General features: G+C 37.0%; 1 protein-coding gene across 1 annotated transcript in view; it reads left to right on the plus strand.

Moving 5' to 3' along the window:
• Positions 1-16,556, plus strand: part of nab (NGFI-A-binding protein homolog) — a 36,656-nt gene extending 20,100 nt beyond the window's left edge. The window contains exons 2-13 of the mRNA XM_072297048.1: positions 384-485; positions 1,116-1,253; positions 1,863-2,035; positions 3,017-3,274; positions 3,845-3,964; positions 4,655-4,788; positions 4,944-5,040; positions 7,590-7,756; positions 8,136-8,244; positions 9,186-9,254; positions 13,438-13,563; positions 14,133-16,556. Of these exons, the coding sequence (XP_072153149.1) occupies positions 384-485; positions 1,116-1,253; positions 1,863-2,035; positions 3,017-3,274; positions 3,845-3,964; positions 4,655-4,788; positions 4,944-5,040; positions 7,590-7,756; positions 8,136-8,244; positions 9,186-9,254; positions 13,438-13,563; positions 14,133-14,240 (1,601 nt within the window). The 3' untranslated portion in view covers positions 14,241-16,556. The remainder of the gene's footprint in view (positions 1-383; positions 486-1,115; positions 1,254-1,862; positions 2,036-3,016; positions 3,275-3,844; positions 3,965-4,654; positions 4,789-4,943; positions 5,041-7,589; positions 7,757-8,135; positions 8,245-9,185; positions 9,255-13,437; positions 13,564-14,132) is intronic.
• Positions 16,557-16,756: the final 200 nt, after the last annotated feature.

Consider the following 16,756-nt stretch of genomic DNA (forward strand, 5'->3'; position numbering starts at 1 on the left):
TTTGAATCAGAAAAATGAAAATGTAGTTTTGAACAATGTCAATTAATCAAAAGGAGTACGCAATATAATTTTTACGTGCAGTATGAATGTAGCACGTAGCGATCACGTAGTAACGCAGTAAGATTAGAACATTGATTGGAGTAGGTAATTTTGGGATGTGACAAAATTCTTGAATTTTACTCATTGGAACGACAAATTATACAGCTATGAATATATTTTTGAAAGATTAGCATAAATATTGAGTCTGTTTAATAACTTCGCCATTTGAAGTGGGAGAAGCATGTCAATGGAAAGCATGAAAGAATGGGGAAGGAAGGGGGGACTTTGCACAAATTTTCCGATATGTTTTTAGGAATTTATTTGAATTTTCACTCTGATTTCAGTTACTTTGACATCTGTGCCGAGGAATCAGGCCGAGATCGAGCTGTACAGGGTGATGCAACGCGCAAGCCTCCTGTCTTATTACGACACCCTCCTCGAAATGGGTAAGTGACTTGATCTTTGGCAATAATATTCTATGAGGAAACACATTTCAAAATGAACGTACATAAATGCGTGATAACCTTTGCCAAGATGACTTTAATCGAAAGGATCTATGAAGCGCGCGCAAATTATTCGCATTTGGTTCCTATTCGTATGGATACCCAAAGTTTGTTTTAGTACGTTATAAATACACAATACGCGCTAATACTGCCGTGCTAAGGAAAAACACCGTATGAACATTCGAGAGTTGCCGAATTTCCATCGATAAAATGCTTATTTTTGAGGAAAGTTATGAATACTCATCCGATAAATTTTCGGGAACTTTAGGTAAAATTGCAAATAAAATTAGCGGAAAAATTGGAAGAAAAATATTTACAAATTTTCTCGAAAATTTGTAATTTTCCAAAGAAAATTTGGCAACGCCGCAAGGTTCATAGGGCGTTCTTCCTTAGCACAAAAGTGCCTGAGTGCAACAAGACCGTTGCAAGAGCAAATCAATTCCCACGCAAACAGCGAATTTGCGCCCTTGACGTAAATGATTTTACTGAAAATTTTGCCTCTTGTAGGTCAAGTTCACCTTTTCCATGGATAATAATATTTCAACTACTTGCTTTCCTTTCCTTTTGGTGCAGGCGGCGATGATATGCATCAACTCTGCGAGGCGGGCGAAGTGGAGTTTTTGGAAATAATGGCTCTTGTTGGAATGGCAGCGAAACCTCTTCACGTTAGGAGATTTCAGAAAGCTCTCAATGAGTGGTTGAGGAATCCTGGTTCGTATTCTACAGTTACAATTTTTTCTAGAGTTTTCAGCACTCAGTGAACATATACTATAACGTCATATTTTACGTGATAAAGTTGTGAATTCTTCAATTTAAACAATGGAATTGTTCATTTTTTGTCACAGTTCGTTCTGAAGATCTAACCGGGTGGAAATTCATGATTTTTGCGACTATACTCGTAAATAGGAGATTGTTCCTAAATAAGCCCGTTCTATTCACTTATTAGCGGTCTCGAGGGGTTCGGCTGCGTTATGGCCAGGGGACGCACCCCCTAGTAAGCCACTTATTAATTACAGAATACCAAGAGTCACTCTGGCATGATCCTAGCATCCGCTTCAAGCCGCTTATTTTTCTGGCGCTGCGTTTAAGTCTCCAAAATCTACTCTCTGATCAGCGGGTTGATTATTGAAATTAATAGAATTGATGATCGACCAGGGGGCTCATCCCCTAGTCATTAATATCTTTTACATCATGCTTGTCCACATATTCTTAAAATAAGCATTAATATCTATGGATTCTACATGTAATACAGTACAGTCTATCTGTACCTTCTAAAGGGAAAGGCAAACGTATTAATGTATGTGTCTATTTTTATTGTAGCAATGTTCCAGACGCCTTTGGAGCCTGAAAGATCAAGTGTGGTTCGAGATTGTGTTTCCCCGCTCACTCGAAACCCTGGCGCTAATCTAGTCAACTCTTGTACCCCTCCCCCTAGTGTACCTGTCTCTTCTAGTTATGGATCCCCCGTTCCGGCCAACAAAATCCCATTAAAGGTATTTATTTCATAGATACGATGCTTACATCCTTCCAATTTGAGATGCACATTTTGGAAGGTCAAATTGCTGTATTTATAGCCGTTTTTGGGACAGCTCCTTTCCTTCAGAAATGCCTTATGGTTAACATTGCTCTTGAGAGGGGCTTAATGAGATTATTAACATGGCACCAAAAGTACAATTTTCAGAAAGCTCCAGTAAAATTCAACAAAATAACTGCGGAAATAGATCGTTAAAAGAGATGGCAATAATTTTCCGCTGCAGAAAAAAAATACACACTAAATTGTCCATGATTTTGTGTAAGCATGAAGAAAGTACGATGCTGCTTTAGAACTTTCAAAATTTGCAAATCTTTTGTATTTTTAATATTTTCAAAGAAGGAAATCATTTTAATCAATGTATGAGTCTGTCTCTTTCTTACACATATCTCATTCTTCTAGTTTCAGTATTTCCCTTTCTCATACCACGCCAATGATATGATCTCTTAGTAATTTTAGTTGACTTCGTCTATAGAATAAAATCAAGTTAAAATCAAAACATTAGGTAATATACCTTTTGCTTTCTTATTTGCCCTTTTGATTTCTACCGGTTGTCAAAAAAACTTAGATGGCCGTCTCGGTTATTTTAGCTATCATTAGTTGCATTGACGGAAACGAGATTTGAACTTATCTAAAGCTAGAAAAGAGACTGAAAATTCATGTAAAAATTATCGGGCGAAAAAGATAGCAAACTACAAAAACCTCATGAATTCTGATCAAGGAAACCAGAACATAAAATATTAATCAATAGGAAATTAATTTTTCATAGGTACTTCATTTTCGTTAACAACTCGTTTGGTAAAATAATCTTTACCATCTAAAGCTCGGGTGGAACAGAGTGTTTTGCCTTAACCAGCAATTTTAAATCATGAAAATCCGATCACACGATCAGTGTAGATAACTCGTTTTCGAAATGACCATTGAATTTTTTTGTTCTGTGCAGACTGATTGTTGGGGCCCTCCGCGGGTCTACTCCCCAGGCTGTGCTTCAGCGTCTAGTGCCAGCCTGAGTTCTTCCCCCGGTTCACCTGCCCCCAACCCCCTCCAAGCCCCCAACCCCCTTCACGCCCCTAACCCCTCTCTAGTCAGCTCCCAAATCGAGAAACTCGCCGCAGCAGCTCGACATCTCGTCCAGAGCATTCCTGAATTAGACCCGAAACCTCTCACCACCAATAAGAAGAAAATGTCCAAAGATTTAGAGGTTAGTCAACAACTCAGATCTAATTTATTATAAAAAAAAACAAAAAGAAATGTGAGAAAAATCAGAAGAGTTGTGAAGCAGATTTATCTGATGATATATATGCTGCAAAAATGATTTCATTTTTTTCTTCTGTAGTTTTACGAAGTAAACTACTTTGAATGTGAATGTTAACAGTGAAAAGCATTTACATTTGAGGGGCTTGAAGGACAAGGCACAAAAGTGCAGTTTTTGAAAAAATTGGATTTTAAATGATTTCAAGTAAAACTAGTCTTCATACATTTTCTCTGAGAAATTCACTCTCGAATTCCAATTTTTAAGCACCAAAAAGTCAGTTTAAACTTTCTTGCCGCCATAAGGATCCATGCAATCTCGAAACTGCAAAACACGAGACATATTTCTCGAGATAGCAAAAACTGCACGTACGTGCCTTGTCCTCCCAGCCCCTTATTTATGCACGACGGAAACACTGCAAATGCATTTAAATATATTACCAGAAAAGACTGTTTTTAATAACCTTTATTTACCGAATTTGTTCCTATAATCTCTTATTTGTGTTTCCTTCTTTAACAGCGGTTAATGAGCATGAGTGAAGATAACCCACGCCGAATGGATCTGATTCGAGAATATTCCGCCATTTACGGCCGTTTTGACTGCAAGAGGAAACCAGAGAAACCTCTCACACTTCACGAGGTAAATTTTACATCAATCAAATTATATCGTTGTAACAGCGAAAAAGATCCAATTCAACGATCCCTTAAAAACTGAGAATCGAGTTGCATAAAATTGGAATTGAAATTTTTTCGTGTTTGGATTTTTTGTGCACTATTATACTTATAAAACCAAGGTGGAAGAAACCGGGTGAACCGGGTATCACTACCGCACTGGAAAAAAAAACACATTGGATCTAGAGTCCAGCGACTCTTAAAAACATCGACAAGAAAAAATACTCTTGATTCAATCAGATTTAAGCTTAAATCAAAGAAATCCGCTCTAATTTAGAGCACTGGTTCTTTGATTTAAGCTCAAATCTGATTGAATCAAGAGTATTTTTTCTTGTCGATGTTTTCAAGAGTCTAGACTCTAGATCCAATGTGTTTTTTTTCCAGTGCGCGGTGGATGACGCGTCAAAAACTGAGTTTTTCGAAGCACGATATCTCGGTCAATATTAAACGTAGAAAGTTGCTGTTTGGACAGATATTAATATTTTTTGCTAATCTACAAGAATCAAGCATCAAAACACGATTCTGTGACCGGCGCAGCTGACTCATTCCGCAAATTTTCATTATTTTCCACAGCATATTATGTAGTGTCAATATTGAGGGAAATTTTTAATGATTCATAAACACTGTTTTCTTCTTTAACTCACGATTTCTATTACAGGTGTCGGTCAATGAGGCTGCGGCGCAACTTTGTAAATTAGTACCTGCTCTTGTAACGAGGAGAGACGAACTTTTCCCTTTGGCAAGACAAGTTGTTCGTGATTCCGGCTATCGATATTCCAAGGGGCATTCAAAGTGAGTAATGATAGTTTTCTCCTAATTTCCAATTTCTGTAACAAAGGATACAGTTTTTTTAAGCCCCTATGTGGGAAGGAAAAATTTTTCACCGTTGAATTCTTAAATTTTTTCGTATATAATTATATTAATTTGTATGCATATGTTACTTTCAGGTCCTCAAAGTCATTCTGTGATAGTAGATACAAGAGAAGTAGAACGGATGTTAGCGTTTTTGATCTTGAAGAGGAATCGTATTTGGATTCGAACCAGGTAGGTCACTTGTGATTTAGACTCTTCAGTTAATAACAAAAAACTTGCTCTCCTACTTCCTTAAGGGGCGTTCTTACCAGAAACTGAAATTACATGTTTTAAACCCAAATCACTTTCTTTTGCTGGGTTGTAAAATTTTAGTTTCCACCCGAAGATAGCTTTTCTACCTCACTACACCACATATTATGCCGATTTCAGAACTGCTCTTTTTATCATCCTTCGTAACTCTATCGGAAAAAAAAAAACCGGCGCTCCGCTTCGCTCCGCGCCGGTTTTTTGGGGGGGCTTCGCCCCCCCAAGCCCCCCCAGGACGCGCGCTTCGCGCGCGTATTGTAGACGCGCGCTTCGCGCGCGCTTTTTAGTTTGAGTGTCCATTCCAGTTGTTCTGTCTTCTTAAGCGACCCGCGCGTCCACCGCGGGAAGAGTGTATTTTCCGAAGGGGGGGGGGGATCAATCTGTAAGGGAATGAATTAATTTCTTGAGCACAAGATAGTAGTTGCGTACGTTGCCAGCGAACGCGCTGCGAAAGGTTGTGACGGTTAAATGGTGAGATTTTGTTCAAGAACAGATCATTTAACCTGACCCACTGTGCGACGAACAATTTGTCCAGAATCTTCCTTCCCCTGACCCACTGTGCGACGAAAAGTTTGTCCAAAAACTTCTCTCCCCTGACCCACTGTGCGACGATCAGCTTGTCCAAAAACTTTCTCCCCCGACCCACTGTGCGGCCCTGCTCCGGCCGGCTCCCCTCATGCCGCGCACCCCTCGCCTAAAACTTTCAAAGCTCGCCATTTTTAAACGGCTCGGCCGATTTAGCTCAAATTCAATACCAAACCAGTCCTAGGGGAGAACTACCACCCGTAAAAATTTCAGCTCAAAATATTCATTTTCGCTCGAGTTATCGAGTGGACAAGATTTGACCTCCCCCCACTTTCGAGCCCCACCCCTCAAAATCTATTGCCTCAAATTTCAATTTTTTTTCGCAGAATAGTAGTCCTAATGAGTCTCTACAAAATGCAAAAAAATTGGTCAAAATATCTTTCAACGTAAGAAAGATATAACCACTCAAAAATCGAAAAATCTTCAAAAGGCGGAAATACATACATACATACATACATACATATATACATACATATATACATACATATATATATACACATGAATTTGAATAGCATATATTTTCGTGATCTACGACCCGTGATCGGTGCTCTTCACAATGTCTCAGGTCTGGGTCCGACATCATGGGAGAATGCAATAGTGTATTTCCTTCGGAAAATACACTAAAAGATGGAAATTGACAAATTCTCCAGTCACCATGTATCCATTTCAGTGTCCTTTTAATTTAGACTCGTCTCAGATGACAATTCCATTTTCATCTCCATGTGCAGATACCAGTTTCAGTGCACGCAAACGATGAAAAAGGAATACTCATTTAGAACGAGTTCTTACATTGTTTCATTCATGCCCCATCTTCATCTTCCTCTCACTCAATGTTGCCACTTAGAATGAAAATAGTTCACTTTGAATTCCTCTCTGCAAAAAAATCCAGAATTTCCTAAACAAATGGGTGCATGACTCTCTCGTGTTAAGTATTGAGTGAAATCATTGGAAAAGTTGAGATGTTAGTCATGAGACGCAACTTTACTCTGCAAATGGCTCGGGTTTGTAAAAAAATTGAACACATGCTCTCATACTCTCGCTTCAATCCTATTTGTTTTTCTTCATTTTATTTTATTTTTAAGCATGGACGAGTTTTGCTCGACACAGAAATGACTTTTAAATCCTTCAATTTAGGAACCCTTTATTTATACATAAAGAACATTGAGATTAATTTGAATGTACAAGCTCGGAGGACAAGGTGCATAATTGCAGTTCCTGCTATTTCAAGTTATACTCGTTCAAAGGTTCAAAATTACATGGAGCTTTATGGCAAAAAGAAAGTTCAAAATCACTTCTTGATGCTGAAAAATGGGATTTTAACTGTGAATTGCTTACAGAGTGTATTTTAAGACTAGTTTTAGTTGAAATATTTAATATCTCATTTTTTTTCAAGAACTGCACTGATGCGCTTTGTCTTTCGAGCTCTTCAATTATTCATGTCCGTTAGTTGCATGGACATAATTTAACACCCTTAAATACAAATTGTAATTCCTTATTGCAAAATGCAGTCCAATTTAACCAATGCTTAGGAGTCCTATGTTACGTATTTTTTTGGGTCTAAGACCCAAAGCATTTATGAGAGGTTTGGAGGAAAAGGCGCATCAGTGCAGTTTTTATTATTTCTCGAAATACATGTTGGAAGTTTCAAAATTACAATGATCCTTATGGTGGAAAGCTAGTTCAAACTGACTTTTTGATGCTTAAAAATTGGAATTTGGGGGCGAATATTTCACAGAATATGCACCAAGACTTTAGTCTTACTTGAAAGCGTTAATATTGCATTTTTTTTTCTTCAAAAACTGTACTTATGCGCCTTATCCTCCAAGCCCATCATATAGTACGTACTTACACCAAGTATTTCTATATGTATTCATTTGTATTTTGACCAGGGACAACTGAGTAGTTCGACGGACGAGCCCCGTGACTCATCAGAATCCAAGTTGTTCGAGTCCTTCCAATCCAATGATTTTTTGGATCAACGTTACAATGACCCCTTACGGAGCGAGCCGGAAGATGGTGCATACCGAGGAGAGAAGTTTGCACCTTCAAATTCACGGTACGCAACCTGTTATACAAAGTCTCTTGAGTGCTTGATTGCCTGCACGAGATCACGAGAATATGGATCACCAGAAAAGGTTAAAAGAGCGGACAGTGATTTTCGAAAATTTCATGCTGAAGATGCAATTTAATTTATTCTTCTGAGAATTTTATAAGAAAAGTACATTTCAGTTTTAATAAATTTCGGAAAAGTGCGTAGCTCTTGATCTCTACTACATACACAGATTAATTCGTGTGAATTTGTAGCCTACATTTTGCAGATCTAAAAATTTCATTCCCTCTCGCTTTTTTTTAAAATTTTCGCTTTCTCCAAGTCTTTTTTCTGTGAACATGTAGTCACGTATCTTGATCTAAATGAAGTTTTTACTTTTCCGCAGGACAAGATGGTCTCAAAGTAAAAAAACATGCGGACCAACTTCTTCCTGTCCTGATACCGATGATACAGATTCACAATATTCTCTCAGTAATATGAGTTCTTATTCTCAGGTAAGTTATCCTACCTAGGTACTTATATACTGTTACGGATTCCTCTTTAAATTTTCTAGTTCTAGTTATATAGCTGGCTTGAATTGGATTTGTTTTAAAGCATTTTAGTAAGTCCAAGGAATAATATTTATCTAAATCACATTTTCTGTAACAGAATCCTTGAAAACACAAAGAATTCAACCGTTGTTGCAAATACTGTCATTAAAAATATGCTCGTGGCGGTTGTTTCGTCTGAAGTCTTTCAAAGTCTGAAAACAATATCAAGGTCAAAACTAAAACCATGATTAAATTCAGTATCATGTGCATGACCACCCATATCTATGGTAAATCAATTTGTCTAAATCGGACCCGTTATAAATATATATTCCTAAATAGAGTACCTACTCAATATGGAGGCGACAAATGTGAGGGAGGTTTACCTTATTTTTCATTATTTAGACCCATGCTGCCCAATTTTTTGCATTGATTAATTAGAGCTTTGTTGGATGGTAGTGGCGGATCTAGAGTGAATCGGAGGGGGGGGGGCATTTGCTTATATGGGGGGTCTGGGGGGACACCCCTCAGAGATAGGGGGTCGAGGGGTCTCCCCTGGAAAATTTTAAAAATTAGCCCCTCTCAGATTGAATTTTAAGCATTTTAGCACACAATTTGTGCATTATTTGAAAGTTAAAAATCGACGAGTAATACCTCTTTCAGTGTAATTTTATTTTAGTACATGGACTAGGTATTATTTCGGGTTTGGTTCGGCAGACTTTGGTTATATTGCTCTGTTATAAAACCCTTTTAGAATTTTGTTAAGAGCACAAAACTCTCACTTCCCCCTCCCCTCCTTTCCCCATTTTCCCCTTTTTTGGCCTCTGGATCCGCCACTGTCGGATGCACAGATTATTATTGTTTCTATTTTTTTGTGAGGAATTAAAATAAAACATTATCTTACACAGGATGCAGGTGACTCGCATACAGACGGCATCAGTGAGGAAAAATACGGTTGGACGTCCAACTTAACGCAGGTAACGTAAAAAACAAAGGGATCGGAGGCGAGATCTCCATCCAGGAGAGGGGTCAATGACTCCGAAGCCCGAAAATTCCAGCAAACCTCTCGTCATTTCTAATTGGTGTCGTGTGCTTATCGTGTTTGTGAGTCGTAGTTTGTGTTGTTTATTTTGACCCGGAGAATGTTCCTCTTATGGAGCCTCGATCAAATTTCCATCGCTTGAGCTGAGTCTTAATTGGATCCAGTCGTGCAAAAGACGTCTATAAACGTTGCAAGTTGTAAGAAAGAACCTCCCTAGTAGCATTGACCGATACATTTTGACTTTTAAAAAACGTAAAAAAATAAACCGATTCAATTAGATCAGGAAAACCTGATCCTGCGTAAGTAAAATTATGTGAAATTTACGTTAAAAAAAGTTTAAAAAAATAGACATCAAAATTTTGTTAGACTTTAAAAGTTATTCCTAGTGGTATTTATCCACACACATTAAAAATAAAAAATGTAGAAAACAAACCTTTAAAATATGCAAACGATGAAAATAAAACTTTATGCAGAATTAATGGAAGAAAACCGGCCTCAATTAAATTATTATTTACGAGTCGCGAAAAGAGGTGCGTAAAACGTTAAAGTTAATCATTTTTTAGATAACCTAAAATTAAAAATGATACCTGCATTTATACGGCTCGTGAGAACTTTTTAAAACAAATTTCACTTCCTATGAGAAGAAAATAATGTTTCTTTCATCGACTTAAACTTGTAATTGAAAAGCGATGGAACTTAAAAAATTTTATTTGTTTGATACCATATTTAACAATCATAAAAAGTTTTAAAATTTAAAAAAATAGGAAGAATCAGATTCAATATTCACAGCTCCAATTAAACAGTTCCCATCATGACCATCATTTAAAGCTCAGGTTGATCGGAGAGGAATGCTAGGACATTATAAATACCGTGCCTAAAGTAGCGCCTTCATTTCCCCATGCCTCTTATTATCATACACCGATGCTAATTCATTAAAGGAGATCCATATACAGTGAAATAGCAAGAAAATTCAGTATATCTTAGATTAATCTCCCCGCCGCTTCTAATTCCTTGAAATAAAACCCGGGAAATGTTCAAAGTTTACTGTTTTCCATTGTCCCCTCTCTTTTTCGTCTCAACTTTAGACGGTTTAAGCGTCCACAGCTGCACGTCAGGTTATAGATTTTTCTTCGCCGCCTGTATCGGGTCAATCACCTCAGATTGTAACTGAATGAAACCAGTATATTTTTCGGTTTAAAAATACCATGAAAGACAAACGGCGTTCTTTATACCTCTTTTCTGAAGAAGCACGTCGCATGAACATTCGAAAGTTGCCAAATTTCCTCTGGCAGAACATGAAATTCTGTGGAAATTCATGCATATTTCTCCTTGAAATTTTCAAGCATTTTAGATCAAATTGCGTACAAAATTCGTTGAAAATATTGGAAATTAATATTCTCAATTTTTCCAGTAATTTCGGTTTTTGTCAGAGGAAACTTGGCAACGTCTGAAGGCTCATACGGCGTTCCTTCTTAGCAAGGCAGCATTGCTCTCCCTAAACTCTTTTCTTCGTCGGTCTCCTGTGGCGTACTGCTTGTAGCGCTGGCTCTAGGATCAAGAGGTCTTGGGTTCGATTCGCAGCCGCGGTCGACACGAGTTTGATGGTCTTGAGCAACAGTTGCCGGGGGCTGAATTTTGATTGGGAACTGGGTGGGACAGGGAGTTTAACTGTTGAGGCGGATTGCCTCCCAGGGGGTACTTGAGGCAATTAAAAAAAATAGAAAAAAAAGAATAACATTAAAAAAAAGAAGAAAAAAAAAACATTGACACGAGTTTAGTATTTTCATTCAATACACTAAACATTCTAATCTTGATAAATTAAGGGAAGAGGAACATTTTCCACTTGAAAAACATTTATTAAAATCGTAATTTACTGAAAAATTAAAAATTTCAACTTAAGCAGATTCTTCCATTACTGCTGATCCGCAGAAGTCTTCTTGGAGGTAGGTAAGTAAGTATAAATGTAATGCTTCTTTTTACTGTGGAGTGACTTCAGCTCTTAGTCTGGTATTGATATTTAATAACACTGACTTAGGTATAAGTTGACAATTTGGCAAGTGCTGATCTGCCATTCTAAGGAGGAACGCCGTAGGAGATTTCGGACGCAGCCAATTTTTCCTCGATATGAAGTCTCTTTTTGAGATAAGTTCTCGAAACACCCTCCTCGAATTTTCAGATACTTTAAATTAAATTTCGGATAAGATTATCTGGATAATTTGACGAATAATATTCTAAAATTCCCCAAAAATGTATATGTTATCAAACCAAATTAGGCAACGTATAAAGGTCTCTATGGCGTTTTTCCTTAACACGACAGTCGACAGTACTCTTCATTTTTATCTACTGGGATCATAGACCCGCCATTGTAAGGAAAAACGCCGTATGAACCTCCAAATGTTGCCAAATTTTCTTTGACAAATAATACATTTCCGGGAATATTTGTACGTATTTTTCTCCCGATTTTTTTAGAGAATTTTGTTCGTAACATGTGGTCTGAAGTGTCTGCAAATTTCTAGGCAAAATATATATGAATTGTTTTACATATAAATCGTTTCCAAGTGAAAAGTTGGCTAAATTCGAGTGTTCATACGGCCCTCTTCCTCAGCACGGCAGAGCGGCTATGCTTTTGGAGGCGCGATGCAACCATCAGAGTTTATAGGACATGTGGACCGAGTTCATCAGAAAGGAACCGACCCACATTAAGTTGAAACTAAGTAAAGAGGTTTGAAGTTTTATTCCTGCATAAGACTCAATGTGAACAATAAACTTTAAACCCTCTTTTCACAATTTTTTTGTTGTTGTTGTTATTTTGAGTGCTTGGCAGGAGAAAATGTACGGCTGGCAAAACTCAAAAACATGCTTAACTCAATTTTTTCGAAAATGTGGGTCAGTTTCTTTCTGATAATCTCAGTCCATGTAGCGACCAGGGTGGGCCCCTACTAAGTTCTAATGTCCGAGTCACCTTGGATGAAAACTCTTGCAAGTTCAAAAGAGTACCTAGATAAGTCAGGTATATTGCTTGATCTGTCTGTTGATCTCGTTCTATGACGTCATGTCAACAATAGATTTCGTTTAGTGGGCCATGTGCGTTAATCGTGAGGCGAGAGGAATTCTCGACAATGCCACAGCAGGTGGGTTCTCCGAGAGCCGCCAATCTTCGGTTATTTTTGGCTGCTTCTAAAGGAACCTAACCTAAAAATAAAAGGTGAAACAACCTGTGGAGCGATCGTTGCCATTTGACTAACTCTCAATTACGGAATAAACGCCATAATCTTTCCAAAACAGATACTATAAATTTCATTGAGATTTCGTAGTTTTGATATGATGTTTTACTTTGATAGGAGAATGATTTTCCCAGTAAGTCAGTTTTCTCTTTAGCAAACTGGCTACCCCCGGTGCCTAGTCCTTACAATGGGACATCAGTCCACAGACTGGCGGGCCACAAGTTTGAAAATTACGCCAAGGAGGCCGGTTGTTAATTTTAAATGCACTCTATACTCTAACCGGTGAGTGCACCCTAAAAACGCTAGATTGGGCTAATTGCGGCGCGGCGTCCTGATGCAACTATTCGTGTTCCACGCACGTGCGTGTTGCCCATTCAAAAACTGAAGGCGCTCCCACTTCTCTCACTTCTTCGGCGTTTAATTAATTCTTTTTCTTCTACATTTTTCGGAGGGCTACCCACCAACATCCCCACTCGGAAATTGTTGCGATCGTATCTCTTGCTCGTATGAAGGTTATTTCCACAAAATTTTATATGAATCATCGCTTGGTTTTCTTCTAAATTTTAAAATTAGAGATGAGATTTTGAAACACCGAACGTAAATTTGATTGTTTTTCTCAACTATATCTATGAGCACTGTCATCAAATCCGTAATTTATTTTTTTCGATAAAAAGCTGAAACTTGTCCAAATGCATGCTTTCTGGAATTTTTGGGTATATTTTATTACTGCACCAAATGTAGCAGAATTACTTGATCCCTTTGAGTTGTGGTTGTTTACCTCATATTATTTCTTTTCCTTCTCTTATGGGATCTTTTACCTCTTTCAATCATATAGCTTTTGCACATCGATTTACAATATTAAAATGCAAACTAATCGAAAATATTTTAATGCAGATTTCACCAAAGAGTTCGTTTGACTGCCAACCTCAACAGAAATCAATTAACGTAAGCTGCTCAACCAGCAGCAGCCACCTCTCAAACCGCCCAAACAGTGATGCAGACACTATCACAACAACTCAAGTAGGTTTTTTCCGTAAAAGTTCTTGCCACCAGTTATTTAATAGTGATTAATGTTCTCCGTGGCCTCTCATGGCCGGCCATACAGACGGCAATGTTAAAATCTGCAACGTTGCAGATTTTTGAGTTGCAAATTTCAAACTGTGCGTTTATAAAATGTGGATGACAATTTTTGCGGGAATGTTGATTCATAGAGAAAAATAAGCTAATATTTGTGGTCATTCATTGTGATTTCAAGTGTATGTAGGTACCTAATTAAATTATATGTACTCCTCCACAGAAAGAGATACCGTTGATCGAAAATCTGAAATCTGCAGTATGGGAGGCATTATTACCTCATGAAATTATGCACGGACTCCCCCCCCCCCCCATCAAAAAAAAGGAAAAGAAAAAAAATCAAGCCATAGGGAAGACAAGAATATTTTAATTTTGTAACCGTAAAAACATAATTATGAGAAAAGTAAATAAATCCTTGACTCAAAATCGCAGGACTCTACAAAAACTGCGTTTCTGAATGTATGTTCAAATTATGTATTAATTTTTTTTTTTTTTTTTGCTTTGTATTATTTCAGGTTGTTGCAACTAGTGGAGATAATATTATTGCTGTGGCAAATCCAGCTCTTTACAAATCACCTCCAATCGACGCTGATGCGATTAAAATTGAATTCAATTCCAATTAATATAATTTCAAGAAAAATTTTTACATTCAAGCGCTTGTTATGTTACGGATCCCTTTAAATTTTTGAGCTTTTAACAAAGTTCAAATTACTTATTGTATTGTCAGTGTTTTGACACACTTGTCTCATCTGATTTTTGAACTTATTGTTGGTTTTGTCGAACAGGGTGATCCAAAAGCTTAAATTCGACTTTCCGACAGGTCTATTTCTTAATATTAATTTCTTTGCTGTGTAATAAGGAGAGAACAGTTTGAAAATCACGCGATATAAAACCGTGTTTTCTTATCGTAGTTTCACAGGCATGTAAGCTTGAATGGACCTTATGAAAACTTGCAAAATTGTTGTCAAATTATTATTTTTTCTGTATCGTGCGGTTTTTCTTAAAATTTGATCTCACATAGGTAATTAGTTTCCGAATGTTCAAGAAGTTATAATGGTAGAATCTCATGTGTTTTTTTTTTTTTTTTAATTCTTTTATAACTTCAAAGTTACGAGATCTTAATTACGGTACTATTCTGTTCTTTAATTTTACAGAGTTAGAAGTCGGTTCTATCGAGGAAGCTAAGGGCACTTTGTGTAATTCCTGTTTTTTATATTAATTTTTTTTAAGGAAGCAGAAATTTTTTAGAAACAATTTTTTTCGTAATATTCTTGATAAGGTGCTCTATTCTGTTTTTGAGAAAAGAGTCAGTTGTGATATTAGGGTAGTAGTAAGCGTAGGAAATCGTTTTTGTAAAAGGTTACGTTGCGAGATTCAGCTGTACCGTCGAACACTGGCGTATACCTATTTTTTTTTCTTTAAGGTAATAGAAGGGTAAGCTCTCTGTTTCTGGACAATCTGAGACACATCTAGCTATTCGCACGGGAAAAATTCGTATACAACTTTTGTCATAAGTAGACATTAATTTTATATTGTTAATTTTTACTTAAACCCAAATAGTGAGTGATTTTTAGAAATTTTTCAGAGGAAACTTTTGTCGAGTTGAGCCAAAAATTTTCATTTCTCTAAAAATCTAGAGAGAACAGGCTTTAAAAACTCTTCTCTCGTAACTCAAAAAAATAAGAAAAAAAGAAAGAGAGAGAGAAAAAAGTCAGAGTATAATTAAATGTTACTTGCATGAACCATACAAATGGAAATTTACAATTTTAAAAGTAAGTTATACAGCTGTTCATTAACCAACTAATTTTTCCGGAAACAATAGCGTTTCGCTGAATCTCGCATCGTATCTTTACTTTATCACCGGTTGCAATTTTAGTTGAGATACCTAAGACAAGTCAATGAGTCCCTCTCTGTTAGAATAAGTGTATTCTGTCCTCTCGGTCTGTGATGTACGGTTAGCTGAAATACTCCCTTTCGGTCCGGAAACTTTTGTTTTTTTGTGTTTTTTCGTTCGTTATTATTTTTTTTACGTTTTTCCCTCTAACTTGTTTTTTTTTTTGTTCTTTTTCAATGTAATTTAGTCGTCGCATCATTCGAACATGATAATATCCATTTTAATAGATAAAAAAACTTGTCTTGAAATAGCAGATATCCGTAGTTCTGCTATGTTTATCACAGTGTAATTACTTTAATGAAACGTGAATTTTTTTCCTTTTAACTTTTGCTCTAATATGCATATTCATTCATGCTCGGCGCGTTTGCACGAGGAAATTGGAATAGTAAGAGAAAATCTTATCAAAAGCTATCACTTGTTTACTGGTTAAAATTTATCTGGGTTCCTACCTCAGTGTATGTGTCCAAAATTGATTTATTTCCTGTGACGTTCCGTTCCTGTGACTCGATATTTAGCACTCCGAGGAAACGTCCAAATGTCCCGGACAGCTTCGTTTGGTGACACAATTATCATTCGAGTAGTTATCACATTGTAACCCACAGAATACAGAAAATCTGCATAAAATATCTTCATCTTCTCACTGCAGATTTGCATGTATTGACAAGAATGAAGAACTCAACATTTTTTGTTTATAAGGTGCTTTTAGAATGACATTGTGTCACTTCTAGAGCCCAAGTACCCACATGTCTGAAAATTGTTGCCAAATCAATTTTCTGTTTGAGGATTTCATTAGAAGTTTTTGCATGTTGATTATGTAATAATATCTATAAGTTTTCTAATGTGAAGCATATTATTTCAGTTTTTTTTCCTTCCTTTAGATTCCTAAACGTAAACTAACCTGAATATAGTATGGACCATGGGTCCCATGTAAACCCTCAAGATAAAATAAGACAGCGGCAACTCAGGGTGGATGGGATTAATGCCAACCCTTTGCACGCGTTACCAACCTCACCATACTAGAGGTTTAAAGAAGGATTGTTTAAATGTGATGCACAGAATTGATTTTAAAACTGAGTAAATATGCCCGACTATTTCATCTGATTTAAACTTGGCGGAGATACAAGTAGTAAATGAAACCTTACTCTCTGTAATTTTGAATCGTTTGCATGCAGCGTTCATTTTGATCATCTTCGTAAAACTCTGCCATGTGTTTTACCATGGCAGCTCCACGGACCTATAAGATAG

Source organism: Bemisia tabaci, chromosome 2, assembly GCF_918797505.1.
Source record: "Bemisia tabaci chromosome 2, PGI_BMITA_v3".
NCBI lineage: Eukaryota > Metazoa > Arthropoda > Insecta > Hemiptera > Aleyrodidae > Bemisia > Bemisia tabaci.